This window comes from Oncorhynchus gorbuscha, unplaced genomic scaffold, assembly GCF_021184085.1.
Source record: "Oncorhynchus gorbuscha isolate QuinsamMale2020 ecotype Even-year unplaced genomic scaffold, OgorEven_v1.0 Un_scaffold_1757, whole genome shotgun sequence".
NCBI classification, from domain to species: domain Eukaryota; kingdom Metazoa; phylum Chordata; class Actinopteri; order Salmoniformes; family Salmonidae; genus Oncorhynchus; species Oncorhynchus gorbuscha.
The window spans coordinates 64,986-80,774 of record NW_025746445.1 but is presented as its reverse complement, the minus strand read 5'-3'; the positions used below and the strand labels follow the sequence as shown (position 1 = coordinate 80,774).

At 53.4% G+C, this 15,789-nt stretch overlaps 1 protein-coding gene across 1 annotated transcript in view; it reads right to left on the bottom strand.

Moving 5' to 3' along the window:
* Nucleotides 1-3,122: 3,122 nt before the first annotated feature.
* Nucleotides 3,123-15,789, bottom strand: part of LOC124024171 (transmembrane channel-like protein 5) — a 49,500-nt gene continuing 36,833 nt past the window's right edge. The window contains exons 16-20 of the mRNA XM_046338160.1: nt 10,909-11,039; nt 5,868-6,044; nt 4,678-4,756; nt 4,444-4,521; nt 3,123-4,211 (exon numbers count right to left, since the gene is read on the bottom strand). Coding sequence (XP_046194116.1) covers nt 3,738-4,211; nt 4,444-4,521; nt 4,678-4,756; nt 5,868-6,044; nt 10,909-11,039 — 939 coding nt within the window. The 3' untranslated portion in view covers nt 3,123-3,737. The remainder of the gene's footprint in view (nt 4,212-4,443; nt 4,522-4,677; nt 4,757-5,867; nt 6,045-10,908; nt 11,040-15,789) is intronic.

Sequence of the window (15,789 nt, the reverse complement as noted above, 5' to 3'; positions counted from 1 at the left end):
GTTGCTAGTAGACATTTCATTGTATTGTGTCATGTATTCTATATCATAAATAGACTTTGATTTGATTGACTTGAATAGATTGTTAAAATGTATCCTGTTACGGAATAAAAGAAAACAGATGTGAACTATCAATTCATATAATTTATTTGCATAGATTATACACGCTATCAAATTAATTAACCAAGTAGTGGATATACATCATTACTAAGTAGAACTGAAGGAAATTAGTTTTAAAACAGACATAAAAATCAATCTATTGGTGTGGCGTATTCACGAATCTCAACATACTAGAACTTTTTATTTTATTTTACCTATTTAACCAGGCAAGTCAGTTAAGAACAAATTCTTATTTTCAATGACAGCCTAGGAAAAGTGGGTTAACTGCCTGTTCAGGGGCAGAACGACAGATTTGTACCTTGTCAGCTCAGGGATTCGAACTTGCAACCTTTCGGTTACTAGACCAACGCTCTAACCACTAGGCTACCCTTACCTCCAACTTGGCACGATTCACATTTCCAATTTCCCACCCTGACATACCAAGCTAGAACGGGCCCTGCGTCTCAACCAATAGCCAGTGTTGGCTAAATATCCCAAGCAGAGCTACAGGCTCTAGTGTTGGCTAAATATCCCAAACAGGGCTACAGGCTCTAGTGTTGGCTAAATATCCCAAGCAGAGCTACAGGCTCTAGTGTTGGCTAAATATCCCAAGCAGAGCTACAGGCTCTAGTGTTGGCTAAATATCCCAAACAGGGCTACAGGCTCTAGTGTTGGCTAAATATCCCAAGCAGAGCTACAGGCTCTAGTGTTGGCTAAATATCCCAAACAGGTATACAGGCTCTAGTGTTGGCTAAATATCCTAAGCAGAGCTACAGGCTCTAGTGTTGGCTAAATATCCCAAGCAGGGCTACAGGCTCTAGTGTTGGCTAAATATCCCAAGCAGAGCTACAGGCTCTAGTGTTGGCTAAATATCCCAAGCAGGGCTACAGGCTCTAGTGTTGGCTAAATATCCCAAACAGAGCTACAGGCTATAGTGTTGACTAAATATCCCAAACAGAGCTACAGGCTCTAGTTTTGGCTAAATATCCCAAGCAGAGCTACAGGCTCTAGTGTTGGCTAAATATCCCAAGCAGGGCTACAGGCTCTAGTGTTGGCTAAATATCCCAAGTAGAGCTACAGGCTCTAGTGTTGGCTAAATATCCCAAGCAGAGCTACAGGCTCTAGTGTTGGCTAAATATCCCAAGCAGGGCTACAGGCTCTAGTGTTGGCTAAATATCCCAAGCAGAGCTACAGGCTCTAGTGTTGGCTAAATATTCCAAGCAGGGCTACAGGCTCTAGTGTTGGCTAAATATCCCAAACAGAGCTACAGGCTCTAGTGTTGGCTAAATATCCCAGGCAGAGCTACAGGCTCTAGTGTTGGCTAAATATCCCAAGTAGAGCTACAGGCTCGAGTGTTGGCTAAATATCCCAAGCAGAGCTACAGGCTCTAGTGTTGGCTAAATATCCCAAGCAGAGCTACAGGCTCTAGTGTTGGCTAAATATCCCAAGCAGAGCTACAGGCTCTAGTGTTGGCTAAATATCCCAAGCAGAGCTATAGGCTCTAGTGTTGGCTAAATATCCCAAGCAGGGCTACAGGCTCTAGTGTTGGCTAAATATCCCAAACAGAGCTACAGGCTCTAGTGTTGGCTAAATATCCCAAGCAGGGCTACAGGCTCTAGTGTTGGCTAAATATCCCAAACAGAGCTACAGGCTCTAGTGTTGGCTAAATATCCCAAGCAGGGCTACAGGCTCTAGTGTTGGCTAAATATCCCAAACAGGGCTACAGGCTCTAGTGTTGGCTAAATATCCCAAGCAGAGCTACAGGCTCTAGTGTTGGCTAAATATCCCAAGCAGAGCTACAGGCTCTAGTGTTGGCTAAATATCCCAAACAGGGCTACAGCAACTTCCAGAGAGGATCAGGCTCCCTGGGCTTTGCTGTGGCCACTCTGAGTTGGGTGTCCTTGGCAGAAGTGTCACCGTAACCAACTGGTCAAATATTGTTGTGGGTATTATGAACATCAAGGCAGACACACGGTGAATTTAGATCCTCGATCTAATTGGTGTGATGACTACCCTGGTAGTAGGCACGCCAGTCCTCCAGCTGCAATACTACCCTGGTAGTAGGCACGCCAGTCCTCCAGCAGCAATACTACCCTGGTAGTAGGGACGCCAGTCCTCCAGCAGCAATACTACCCTGGTAGTAGGCACGCCAGTCCTCCAGCAGCAATACTACCCTGGTAGTAGGCACGCCAGTCCTCCAGCAGCCATACTACCCTGGTAGTAGGCACGCCAGTCCTCCAGCAGCAATACTACCCTGGTATTAGGCACGCCAGTCCTCCAGCAGCAATACTACCCTGGTATTAGGCACGCCAGTCCTCCAGCAGCCATACTACCCTGGTAGTAGGCACGCCAGTCCTCCAGCAGCCATACTACCCTGGTAGTAGGCATGCCAGTCCTCCAGCAGCAATACTACCCTGGTAGTAGGCACGCCAGTCCTCCAGCAGCAATTACTACCCTGGTAGTAGGCACGCCAGTCCTCCAGCAGCAATACTACCCTGGTAGTAGGCACGCCAGTCCTCCAGCAGCAATACTACCCTGGTAGTAGGCACGCCAGTCCTCCAGCAGCAATACTACCCTGGTAGTAGGCACGACAGTCCTCCAGCAGCAATACTACCCTGGTAGTAGGCACGCCAGTCCTCCAGCTGCAATACTACCCTGGTAGTAGGCACATCAGTCCTCCAGCAGCAATACTACCCTGGTAGTAGGCACGTCAGTCCTCCAGCAGCCATACTACCCTGGTAGTAGGCACGCCAGTCCTCCAGCAGCAATACTACCCTGGTAGTAGGCACGCCAGTCCTCCAGCAGCAATACTACCCTGGTAGTAGGCACGACAGTCCTCCAGCAGCAATACTACCCTGGTAGTAGGCACGCCAGTCCTCCAGCTGCAATACTACCCTGGTAGTAGGCACATCAGTCCTCCAGCAGCAATACTACCCTGGTAGTAGGCACGTCAGTCCTCCAGCAGCCATACTACCCTGGTAGTAGGCATGACAAATTTCAGACACGGCCACTCAAACATGTTATTTACAGATGACAAATAATTTAATTCAAAATCAACTGATACAGAATAAGACTTAGAAAATATTAGAATATCAAAAAGAATCAACACCCTACTAACATATCAACATATCAACATAACTCATTATATGAACATAACTCAGCATCTCAACATATCAACATAACATAACTCAGCATCTCAGCATCTCAACATAACTCAGCATCTCAACATATCAACATAACTCAACATATCAACATAACTCAGCATCTCAACAACTCAACATAACTCAACATCTCAACATATCAACATAACTCAACATAACTCAACATAACTCAACATATCAACATAACTCAACATATCAACATAACTCAACATAACTCAACATAACTCAACATAAAGATCACCTACCTTTATCACAACTAACTAACTAGCACTTAAACCTTTGTTATATTCCTCAAAAAGACAACACACAATATAACAACTCCCTTTATCTCAACTAACTAACACTTAAATCTTCTTCTGGGACAACACTCTATTCCCAACATAGTTCACTACATTAGACCAGAGCTCTATGGCACCCTATTCCCTACATAGTGCACTACATTTGGCTCCTATCAGGCTCCTATCCTCTCTCTGAGTCTAGCTAGGACTGATGTTGTCCCTGGTTCACCTCTGCTCTGCTGGACCCAGGTCTCCGTGGGGGAGGGGGGGCGCTCTCAGGCACCGACCCAGGCAGGACGGGTACCTCGCGGGCAGGCAGCGGCTCCAATCTGGGCCCCCCGTGGGGCCTTCCCTGAAGCCATCCTCTACCCCTGACTGGCCATAGTGGATCTGGAGGGGGAGGGGCTGGTCGCTCCTCTACCCAGCATGCCTGCCTGCTGGCTGGGGTCCGGCCGCGACCAGGGCTGCCTCTGGGGCTGCCTCTGGGGCTGCCTCCACCACGGGGACTGGGGGGCTGGGCTCTACCTAGCCTGGGGGAGCTGTCCCAGGGAGGCCGAATGAACACGGAGGAGGCCTCCGTGGGGGGGGATGGGTGTTGGAAGGAGGGAGGAGGGCGTGTTTCTTCTCTAAGCTGCCCTGACTCTGGCCTGGTCGGTTTCTCCTCCTCGAAGTGCACCTATAGGGGAAACAGACGGTCTTCATATATATCTATCTGTCTGTGTGTCTGTGTGTCTGTCTGTCTGTCTGTCTGTCTGTCTGTCTGTCTGTCTGTCTGTCTGTCTGTCTGTCTGTCTGTCTGTCTGTCTGTCTGTCATCTTATCTACAACAAGACTGCATCATAAATGGCACCCTAATCCCTTTATAGTGCACTACTTTAGACCAGAATCCTATGGGGTTATAGTACTAACCTGTGGTCTAGGTCTGCCTGCTCCCTGTCTCTGTAGACACTGTAACCTCCTGAGGAGAAAGGCCTTGTCCTTCCCCTCCTAACACCAGAGAGAGAGAGACACAGGAGGAGGAGAGAAATGGATGGATTAGACAGGGAAGAGAGGAAGAGAGAGGGAGGAAGGGGAGAGAGGAAACACTGAGGAAGAGAGGTGAGTGTGTGTGCTTCAGTGTATGTATGTGTAGGAATGCCTCACGTTGACGATCTGTTCCCGTAGAGACATGATGAGACGTTTACGACCCTGAGTCACCTGCCACAGGAAGTACATCACCACCCTACAGGAAGAGACATGAGTCACCTGCCACAGGAAGTACATCACCACCGTACAGGAAGAGACATGATGAGACGTTTACGACCCCGAGTCACCTGCCACAGGAAGTACATCACCACCGTACAGGAAGTAAAGGCATATTTTTATATTTTAGTCATTTACCTGACATTCTTATTCAGAGCTACAGTCAAAGAATCCATCTTAACATAGCTAGGAGCTAGGCTAGGAGCTAGGAGCTAGGCTAGGAGCTAGGCTAGGAGCTAGGCTAGGAGCTAGGCTAGGAGCTAGGCTAGGAGCTAGGCTAGGAGCTAGGCTAGGAGCTAGGCTAGGAGCTAGGCTAGGAGCTAGGCTAGGAGCTAGGCTAGCTATATCAACCACACTGTCATAGTACATTTTTTTTTTTTTTTTTTTTCAATTTTACCTTTATTTAACCAGGCAAGTCAGTTAAGAACATATTCTTATTTTCAATGACGGCCTGGGAACAGTGGGTTAACTGCCTGTTCAGGGGCAGAACGACAGATTTGTACCTTGTCAGCTCGGGGGTTTGAACTCGCAACCTTCCGGTTACTAGTCCAACGCTCTAACCACTAGGCTACGCTGCCGCCCCGCTACTCTCAATAGAGTAGTTATCAGATAGCTAGGAGCTAGGCTAGCTATATCAACCACACTGTCATAGTACATTATCCCTCAATAGAGTAGTTATCAGATAGCTAGGAGCTAGGCTAGCTATAGCAACCACACTGTCATAGTACATTATCCCTCAATAGAGTAGTTATCAGATAGCTAGGAGCTAGGCTAGCTATAGCAACCACACTGTCATAGTACATTATCCCTCAATAGAGTAGTTATCAGATAGTTATCAGATAGCTAGGAGCTAGGCTAGCTATAGCAACCACACTGTCATAGTACATTATCCCTCAATAGAGTAGTTATCAGATAGCTAGGAGCTAGGCTAGCTATAGCAACCACACTGTCATTGTCAGTACATCAGTCAGAGCTAGTAGCCTTAGCTTCTGTTCTTTATTTCATGGGAGGATAAAACCGCTACACACACAGTAACATACTGTACCAGGACTGGACATAGGAGAGGTGTGTGTGTGTATACAGCTACTCACAGTACTATGAGTGTTAGGAGGCAGTAGAGGACTTGACTGTGTAGTATAACGTTGATGATCCAAGCCAGCCAGGCAGAGTGGGGCTGAGAGGCCTGAACGGAGGCTAGCCACCGGTCTACAGTCTGCATCACCCAGCCCTGGCCCTGGAACGGACCACACACACTAGAGGGAGGGAGACTGGGGACAGAGACAGGACAGGTAGGGTTAGTGTGTGTCTACAGTCTGCATCACCCAGCCCTGGCCCTGGAACGGACCACACACACTAGAGGGAGGGAGACTGGGGACAGAGACAGGACAGGTAGGGTTAGTGTGTGTCTACAGTCTGCATCACCCAGCCCTGGCCCTGGAACGGACCACACACACTAGAGGGAGGGAGACTGGGGACAGAGACAGGACAGGTAGGGTTAGTGTGTGTCTACAGTCTGCATCACCCAGCCCTGGCCCTGGAACGGACCACACACACTAGAGGGAGGGAGACTGGGGACAGAGACAGGACAGGTAGGGTTAGTGTGTGTCTACAGTCTGCATCACCCAGCCCTGGCCCTGGAACGGACCACACACACTAGAGGGAGGGAGACTGGGGACAGAGACAGGACAGGTAGGGTTAGTGTGTGTCTACAGTCTGCATCACCCAGCCCTGGCCCTGGAACGGACCACATACACTAGAGGGAGGGAGACTGGGGACAGAGACAGGACAGGTAGGGTTAGTGTGTGTCTACAGTCTGCATCACCCAGCCCTGGCCCTGGAACGGACCACACACACTAGAGGGAGGGAGACTGGGGACAGAGACAGGACAGGTAGGGTTAGTGTGTGTCTACAGTCTGCATCACCCAGCCCTGGCCCTGGAACGGACCACACACACTAGAGGGAGGGAGACTGGGGACAGAGACAGGACAGGTAGGGTTAGTGTGTGTCTACAGTCTGCATCACCCAGCCCTGGCCCTGGAACGGACCACACACACTAGAGGGAGGGAGACTGGGGACAGAGACAGGACAGGTAGGGTTAGTGTGTGTCTACAGTCTGCATCACCCAGCCCTGGCCCTGGAACGGACCACACACACTAGAGGGAGGGAGACTGGGGACAGAGACAGGACAGGTAGGGTTAGTGTGTGTCTACAGTCTGCATCACCCAGCCCTGGCCCTGGAACGGACCACACACACTAGAGGGAGGGAGACTGGGGACAGAGACAGGACAGGTAGGGTTAGTGTGTGTCTACAGTCTGCATCACCCAGCCCTGGTCCTGGAACGGACCACACACACTAGAGGGAGGGAGACTGGGGACAGAGACAGGACAGGTAGGGTTAGTGTGTGTCTACAGTCTGCATCACCCAGCCCTGGTCCTGGAACGGACCACACACACTAGAGGGAGGGAGACTGGGGACAGAGACAGGACAGGTAGGGTTAGTGTGTGTCTACAGTCTGCATCACCCAGCCCTGGTCCTGGAACGGACCACACACACTAGAGGGAGGGAGACTGGGGACAGAGACAGGACAGGTAGGGTTAGTGTGTGTCTACAGTCTGCATCACCCAGCCCTGGAACGGACCACACACACTAGAGGGAGGGAGACTGGGGACAGAGACAGGACAGGTAGGGTTAGTGTGTGTCTATCCACTGGTCTACAGTCGGTGTGAGAAAGTTACAGATGCACAGATATCACTACCCCCCAAAAATGCTAACCCTGTTATTGTAATGGTGAGTGGTTAATGTCCTGGCGTTGTGATATTTGAACATCTAACTTTCTCACTCATCATCATTCAATATTCATTCATTAATTCACGATTCATTCACGGTAGCACCAACATTAATGTAGAAGTGTTTAGAAACATCATCTATTCTTATTTACAATAAAAGTGACTCCAAAATGACACTACATTAGTTACCCTTCATTTCTATTGGGCACCAAATCATCTGACACAACCAAAACAAACAGCAAATACAACCAACCAGTTTGTAGAGTCACAAGGTTGATGTAGTCACTGTGTGCTAGAAATATGGGACCAAATACTCAACTTTAAACTACTACTAAACTAAGTGAATTTGCCCCAATACTTTTGGTCCCTTAAAATGTGAGGACTATGTACAAGAAGTGCTGTAATATCTAAACGGGTCACCCAATATGGATGAAAATACCCTCAAATTAAAGCTGACAGTCTGCACTTTAACCTCATAGTCGTTGTACCGTTTCAAATCCAAAAGTGTTGGAGTACAGAGCCACAACAACAAGCAAAATGGTCGCTGTCCCAATGCTTTTGGAGCTCACTGTACTTCCTGTGCTTGGACCTCCTATGTTCAACATAATAAATGGCTCCCGATCCTCCAGATGAACCAAACTCACTGAAAGTGGCAGTAATAACACGTCTTCTGAAAAAGCCAAACCGTGACCTGATAAATGAAAATAACTATCAGTCTGTCTAATCTCCCGTTCCTGTCAAAAACGCTAGAAAAAGCTGTTTCTCAGCAACTCACCGCCGTCCTGAAAACAAATCATGTATACGAAACGTTCCAGTCTGGTTTTAGACCCCCATCATAGTACTGAGACCACACTTACGAAGGTTGTAAATTCCCTTTTAATGGCGTCAGACCGAGCCTCTGCTTCTGTCCTTGTGCTCCTAGACCTTAGTGCCGCTTTCAACACCATCAATCACCACATTTTTTTTGGGGGGGGGGGGGGGGGGGGGGGGGATTGGAAACCATAAATGGTCCACACGGACAAGTTCTTATCTGTCAGAAAGATATCAGTTCGTCTCAGTGGACGGTTTGTCTTCGGACGTTCGGTGTTCCCCAAGGTTCCGTTCTAGGACCACTATGGTTTTCACTATATATGCTACCTCTTGGTGATGTCATAACGGAAACACAATGTCAACTTTCACTGCTATATGTGGACGACGTACAGCTATAGATTTCAATGAAACATGGTGAAGCCACATAATTGCCAACCCCAAAGCCTGTGCTTCAGACATAAGGAAATGGATGGCGGCAATTTTGGTACTTTTAATCTTCGACAAAACAGAGATGTTAGATCTCTAGATCTATTACACCAATCATATCACACCAATCATATCACACCAATCATATCCCACCAATCATATCCCACCAATCATATCCCACCAATCATATTCCACCAATCATATCACACCAATCATATCACACCAATCATATTCCACCAATCATATTCCACCAATCATATTCCACCAATCATATCACACCAATCATATTCCACCAATCATATCACACCAATCATATCCCACCAATCATATCACACCAATCATATTCCACCAATCATATCACACCAATCATATACCACCAATCATATTCCACCAATCATATCACACCAATCATATTCCACCAATCATATTCCACCAATCATATTCCACCAATCATATTACACCAATCATATTCCACCAATCATATCACACCAATCATATCACACCAATCATATTACACCAATCATATTACACCAATCATATTCCACCAATCATATCACACCAATCATATCACACCAATCATATCACACCAATCATATTCCACCAATCATATTCCACCAATCATATTCCACCAATCATATCACACCAATCATATCACACCAATCATATTACACCAATCATATTACACCAATCATATTACACCAATCATATCACACCAATCATATCACACCAATCATATCACACCAATCATATCACACCAATCATATTACACCAATCATATCCCACCAATCATATTACACCAGTGCTAGACTCTACACTGGCTTCCTGTTAAGGCTCGGGCTGATTTCAAGGTTTTACCGCTAACCTACAAAGCATTACAGGACTTACTCCTACCCATCTCTCAGAGTTAGTCCTGTGGTACATACTGTATCTACACGTACGCTACGGTCACAAGGACTCCTTATTGTCCCTAGAATTCCTAAGCAACCAGCTGGAAGCAAGGCCTTTCTCCTATAGAGCGACATTTTTATGGAATGGTCTGCCTGTCCATGTGAGAGATGAAGACTCGATCTCAGCCTTGTAAGTCTTTACTGAAGACTCATCTCTTCAGTAGGTCCTCTGATTGAGTGCAGTCTGGCCCAGGGGGTGTGAAGGTGAACGACAAGGCACTGGAGTGACCAACCATCCTTGCGTTTTCCGCCTGGCCGGCTCCCCTCACTCCACTAAGTTCCTCTGTCTCTGACCCTATTACGGAGGCTGAGTCACTGGCTCGCTCTCACTCTCCCATGCCCTCCCTAGGAGGGTGCATCCCGTCATGCCACGCTGTACGAGTGAGTGGGTTGAGTCCCTGACGGGATCCGGGATCTTCCTATCCACTTTTGCGCCCTCTGGGACTCCTGTAGTGGGGGAGATCTTTGTGGACTATACTGCCCTACCATCACACAGGACACCAGATAATATAATAATATATATGCCATTTAGCAGACGCTTTTATCCAAAGCGACTTACAGTCATGTGTGCATACATAGAATTACACCAGATAGGACAGACTGACCCCCCCGTCACATAGACTATTACAGAATAGATACTGGAGACTGAGACAGGGGAGGGTCGTGGTAACCCCTGGACGGGGCCAACTAGCCCCACCTACTTTCCCAAAGCACAGCCCCCACACCACCAAAGGGATATCAACAGACCACTAACTTACTACCCTGAGACAAAGCACAGCCCCCACACCACCAAAGGGATATCAACAGACCACTAACTTACTACCCTGAGACAAAGCACAGCCCCCACACCACCAAAGGGATATCAACAGACCACTAACTTACTACCCTGAGACAAAGCAGAGTATACTGCCCTACCAAGCAAAAAGGCAGTAACTGATCATCTACATCTGCATTGCTTGCTGTTTGTGGTTTTAGGCTGGGGTTTCTGTAGAAGCACTCTGCTGATGTAAAAGGGCTTTATAAAAAACATTGTGTTGATTGTGAGTGTGTGTGTGTGTGTGTGTGTGTGTGTGTGTGTGTGTGTGTGTGTGTGTGTGTGTGTGTGTGTGTGTGTGTGTGTGTGTGTGTGTGTGTGTGTGTGTGTGTGTGTGTGTGTGTGTACCTCCAGAGTGTGTATGCCAGCAGGGCCAGAGTCCCCAGGTAACAGGGGAGGAAGAGGAGGGAGATGAAGAGGGTCTGCATCTGACCCACCCTACTCCAGGAGCTGGGAGGATGGCAGCTCCTGATACTGGTCTAGGAGAGAGGGAGGAGGGGGAGAGAGGTAGGGAGGAGGGGGGGAGAGAGGTAGGGAGGAGGGGGAGAGAGGTAGGGAGGAGGGGGAGAGAGGTAGGGAGGAGGGGGGGAGCGAGGGAGGAGGGGGAGAGAGGAGAGAGGGAGGAGGGGGGAGAGAGGGAGGAGAGAGAGAGAGGAGAGAGGGAGGAGGGTGGAGAGAGGGAGGAGGGGGAGAGAGGTAGGGAGGAGGGGGAGAGAGGGAGGAGAGAGAGAGAGGAGAGAGGGAGGAGGGGGAGAGAGGGAGGAGGGGGAGAGAGAGGGAGGGAGGAGAGAGGGAGGAGGGGGAGAGAGGGAGGAGAGAGAGAGGAGAGAGGGAGGAGGGGAGAGAGAGGGAGGAGAGAGGGAGGAGGGGGAGAGAGGGAGGAGGGGGAGAGAGGGAGGGAGGGAGGAGGAGGGAGGAGGGGGAGAGAGGTAGGGAGGGGGAGAGAGGTAGGGAGGGAGGAGAGAGGGAGGAGGGGAGGAGAGAGAGGGAGGGAGGGAGAGAGGGAGGAGAGAGGGAGGAGGGGGAGAGAGGTAGGGAGGAGAGAGAGGGAGGTAGGGAGGGGGAGAGAGGTAGGGAGGGAGGAGGGGAGGAGAGAGGTAGGGAGGGAGGAGAGAGGTAGGGAGGGAGAGGTAGGGAGGAGAGAGGTAGGGAGGGAGGAGAGAGGGGGAGGGGGGAGAGAGGTAGGGAGGGAGGAGGGGGAGAGAGGTAGGGAGGAGAGGTAGGGAGGGAGGAGGGAGGAGGAGGGAGGAGGGAGGAGAGAAGGAGGAGGGGGAGAGAGGTAGGGAGGGAGGGGAGGGAGGAGGGGGAGAGAGAGGTAGGGAGGGAGGAGAGAGGGAGGAGGGGGAGAGAGGTAGGGAGGAGAGAGAGGGAGGTAGGGAGGGAGAGAGGTAGGGAGTAGAGAGAGGTAGGGAGGAGAGAGAGGGAGGTAGGGAGGAGGGGGAGAGAGGTAGGGAGGAGGGGGAGCGAGGGAGGAGGGGGAGAGAGGAGAGAGGGAGGAGGGGGGAGAGAGGGGGAGAGAGAGAGGAGAGAGGGAGGAGGGTGGAGAGAGGGAGGAGGGGGAGAGAGGTAGGGAGGAGGGGGAGAGAGGGAGAGAGAGAGAGAGGAGAGAGGGAGGGGGGAGAGAGGGAGGAGGGGGGAGAGAGGGAGGGAGGAGAGAGGGAGGAGGGGGAGAGAGGGAGGGGAGAGAGAGAGGAGAGAGGGAGGAGGGGGGAGAGAGGGAGGAGAGAGGGAGGAGGGGGGGAGAGAGGGAGGAGGGGAGAGAGAGAGGGAGGGAGGGAGGAGAGAGGGAGGGGAGGGGGGAGAGAGGTAGGGAGGGGGGAGAGAGGTAGGGAGGGAGGAGAGAGGGAGGAGGGGAGGAGAGAGAGGGAGGGAGGGAGAGAGGGAGGAGAGAGGGAGGAGGGGGGAGAGAGGTAGGGAGGGAGAGAGAGGGAGGTAGGGAGGGGGAGAGAGGTAGGGAGGGAGGAGGGGGGAGGAGAGAGGTAGGGAGGGAGAGAGAGGTAGGGAGGAGAGAGGTAGGGAGGAGAGAGGTAGGGAGGGAGGAGAGAGGGAGGAGGGGGAGAGAGGTAGGGAGGGAGGAGGGGGAGAGAGGAGGGAGGAGAGGTAGGGAGGGAGGAGGGAGGAGAGAGGGAGGAGGGAGGAGAGAAGGAGGAGGGGGAGAGAGGTAGGGAGGGAGGAGAGAGGGAGGAGGGGGAGAGAGAGGTAGGGGAGGGAGGAGAGAGGGAGGAGGGGGAGAGAGGTAGGGAGGAGAGAGAGGGAGGTAGGGAGGGGGAGAGAGGTAGGGAGTAGAGAGAGGTAGGGAGGAGAGAGAGGGAGGTAGGGAGGGGTGAGAGAGGTAGGGAGGGAGGAGAGAGGGAGGAGGGGGAGAGAGGTAGGGAGGAGAGAGAGGGAGGGAGGAGGGGAGGAGAGAGGGAGGGAGGGAGGAGAGAGGTAGGGAGGGGGAGAGAGGTAGGGAGGGAGGAGAGAGGTAGGGAGGAGAGAGGGAGGAGGGGGGAGAGAGGTAGGGAGGGAGGAGAGAGGGAGGAGGGGGGAGAGAGGGAGGGAGGGAGGAGGGGAGGAGAGAGGGAGGGAGGAGAGAGAGGTAGGGAGGGAGGAGAGAGGGAGGAGGGGAGGGAGAGGGAGGGAGGGAGGGAGAGGTAGGGAGGGGGAGAGAGGTAGGGAGGGAGGAGAGAGGGAGGGAGGAGAGAGGGAGGAGGGGGAGAGAGGTAGGGAGGGAGGAGAGGGGGAGGAGGGGAGGAGAGAGGGAGGGGAGGAGGGGAGGAGAGAGGGAGGGAGGAGAGAGAGGTAGGGAGGGAGGAGAGAGAGGTAGGGAGGGAGAGAGAGGAGAGGAGGAGAGAGGGAGGGAGGGAGAGGTAGGGAGGGGGGAGAGAGGTAGGGAGGGAGGAGAGAGGTAGGGAGGGAGGAGGGAGGGGGGGAGAGAGGGAGGAGGGGGAGAGAGGTAGGGAGGGAGGGAGGGAGGAGAGAGGGAGGAGGGGGGAGAGAGGTAGGGAGGGAGGAGAGAGAGGTAGGAAGGGAGGAGAGAGGGGAGGGGGAGAGAGAGGTAGGGAGGGAGAGAGGAGGGAGGGAGGAGGGAGAGAGGGGGGAGGGGGAGAGAGAGGTAGGGAGGGAGGAGAGAGGGAGGAGGGGGAGAGAGGAGGGAGGGGGAGAGAGAGGTAGGGAGGGAGGAGAGAGGGAGGAGGAGGGAGGAGGGGGAGAGAGGTAGGGAGGGATGAGAGAGGGAGGAGGGGGGAGAGAGGTAGGGAGGGAGGAGAGAAAGAGGAGGGGGAAGAGAGAGGAGGAGGGGGAGAGAGGGAGGAGGGGGGGAGAGGAGGGAGGGAGGAGAGAGGTAGGGAGGGAGGAGAGAGGGAGGAGGGGGAGAGAGGTAGGGAGGGAGGAGAGAGGTAGGGAGGAGGAGAGAGGGAGGAGGGGGAGAGAGGTAGGGAGGGAGGAGAGAGAGGTAGGAAGGGGGAGAGAGGGAGCAGGGGGAGAGAGAGGTAGGGAGGAGAGAGGGAGGGAGGAGGAGGGAGAGAGGGAGGAGGGGGGAGGGAGGAGAGAGGGAGGGAGGAGAGAGGGAGGAGGGGGAGAGAGGAGGGAGGGAGGAGAGAGGGAGGAGGGGGAGAGAGGGAGGAGGGGGAGAGAGAGGGTAGGAGGAGGAGGGAGGAGGGGGGAGAGAGGGGGAGGAGAGAGGGAGGAGAGGAGAGAGGGAGCAGGGGGAGAGAGAGGTAGGGGGAGGGAGGGGGGGAGGAGGGAGGAGGGGGAGAGAGAGGTAGGGAGGGAGGAGAGAGGGAGGAGGGGGAGGAGAGAGGGAGGAGAGAGGAGGGGGAGAGAGAGGTAGGGAGGAGAGAGGAGGGGGAGAGAGGGAGGAGGGGGGAGAGAGAGGTAGGGAGGGAGGAGAGAGAGGTAGGGAGGGAGGGGAGAGGGAGAGAGAGAGGTAGGGAGGGAGAGGAGGGAGGAGGGGGAGAGGGAGGGAGGGGGAGAGAGAGGTAGGGAGGAGAGAGGGAGGGAGGAGAGAGAGGGAGGAGGGAGGAGAGAGAGGGAGGAGGGAGGAGAGAGAGGGAGGAGGGGGAGAGAGAGAGGTAGGGAGGGAGGAGAGAGGTAGGAGGGAGGAGAGAGAGGAGGGAGGGAGGAGAGGGAGGAGGGGGAGAGAGAGAGGAGGGGGAGAGAGAGGTAGGGAGGGAGGGAGAGAGAGGTAGGGAGGGAGGGAGAGAGGTAGGAGGGAGGAGAGGGAGGGAGGAGGGGGGGGGAGAGAGAGGGAGGGGGAGAGAGAGAGGAGGGGGAGAGAGAGGTAGGGAGGGAGGAGAGAGGTAGGAGGGAGGAGAGCGAGGGGGAGGGGGAGAGAAAGAGGAGGGGAGAGAGAGAGATAGGGAGGGAGGGAGGAGAGAGGTAGGAGGGAGGAGGAGAGGTAGGGAGGGAGGAGAGAGGGAGGAGGGGGAGAGAGGAGGAGGGGGAGAGAGAGGTAGGGAGGAGAGAGAGGGGGGAGAGAAGTAGGGAGGAGAGAGGAGGGGGGAGAGGGAGGAGGGGGGGAGAGAGAGGTAGGGAGGGAGGAGAGAGAGGTAGGGAGGGAGGAGAGGGAGGAGAGAGGTAGGGAGGAGAGAGGAGGGAGGAGGGGGAGAGAGGGAGGAGGGGGAGAGAGAGGTAGGGAGGAGAGAGAGGGAGGAGGGGGAGAGGAGGGAGGAGGGAGGAGAGAGAGGGAGGAGGGGGAGAGAGAGGAGGGGGAGAGAGAGGTAGGGAGGGAGGAGAGAGGTAGGAGGGAGGAGAGAGGTAGGAGGGAGGAGAGAGAGGTAGGGAGGGAGGAGAGAGGGAGGAGGGGGAGAGAGAGGGAGGGGGAGAGAGAGGTAGGGAGGAGGAGGAGAGAGAGGTAGGGAGGGAGGAGAGGGAGGTAGGGAGGGAGGAGAGGGAGGGAGGAGGGGGAGAGAGAGAGAGAGGAGGGGGGAGAGAGGTAGGGAGGGAGGAGAGAGGTAGGAGGGAGGAGAGCGAGGGAGGAGGGGGAGAGAGAGAGGAGGGGGGAGAGAGGTAGGGAGGGAGGAGAGAGGTAGGAGGGAGGAGAGAGAGGTAGGGAGGGAGGAGAGAGGGAGGAGGGGGAGAGAGGAGGGGGGGAGAGAGGTAGGGAGGAGAGAGGAGGGGGAGAGGTAGGGAGGGAGAGGGAGGGAGGAGAGGTAGGGAGGGAGGAGAGAGAGGAGGGGGGAGAGAGAGGTAGGGAGGAGAGAGGAGGGAGGAGGGGAGAGAGAGGTAGGGAGGGAGGAGGGGGAGAGA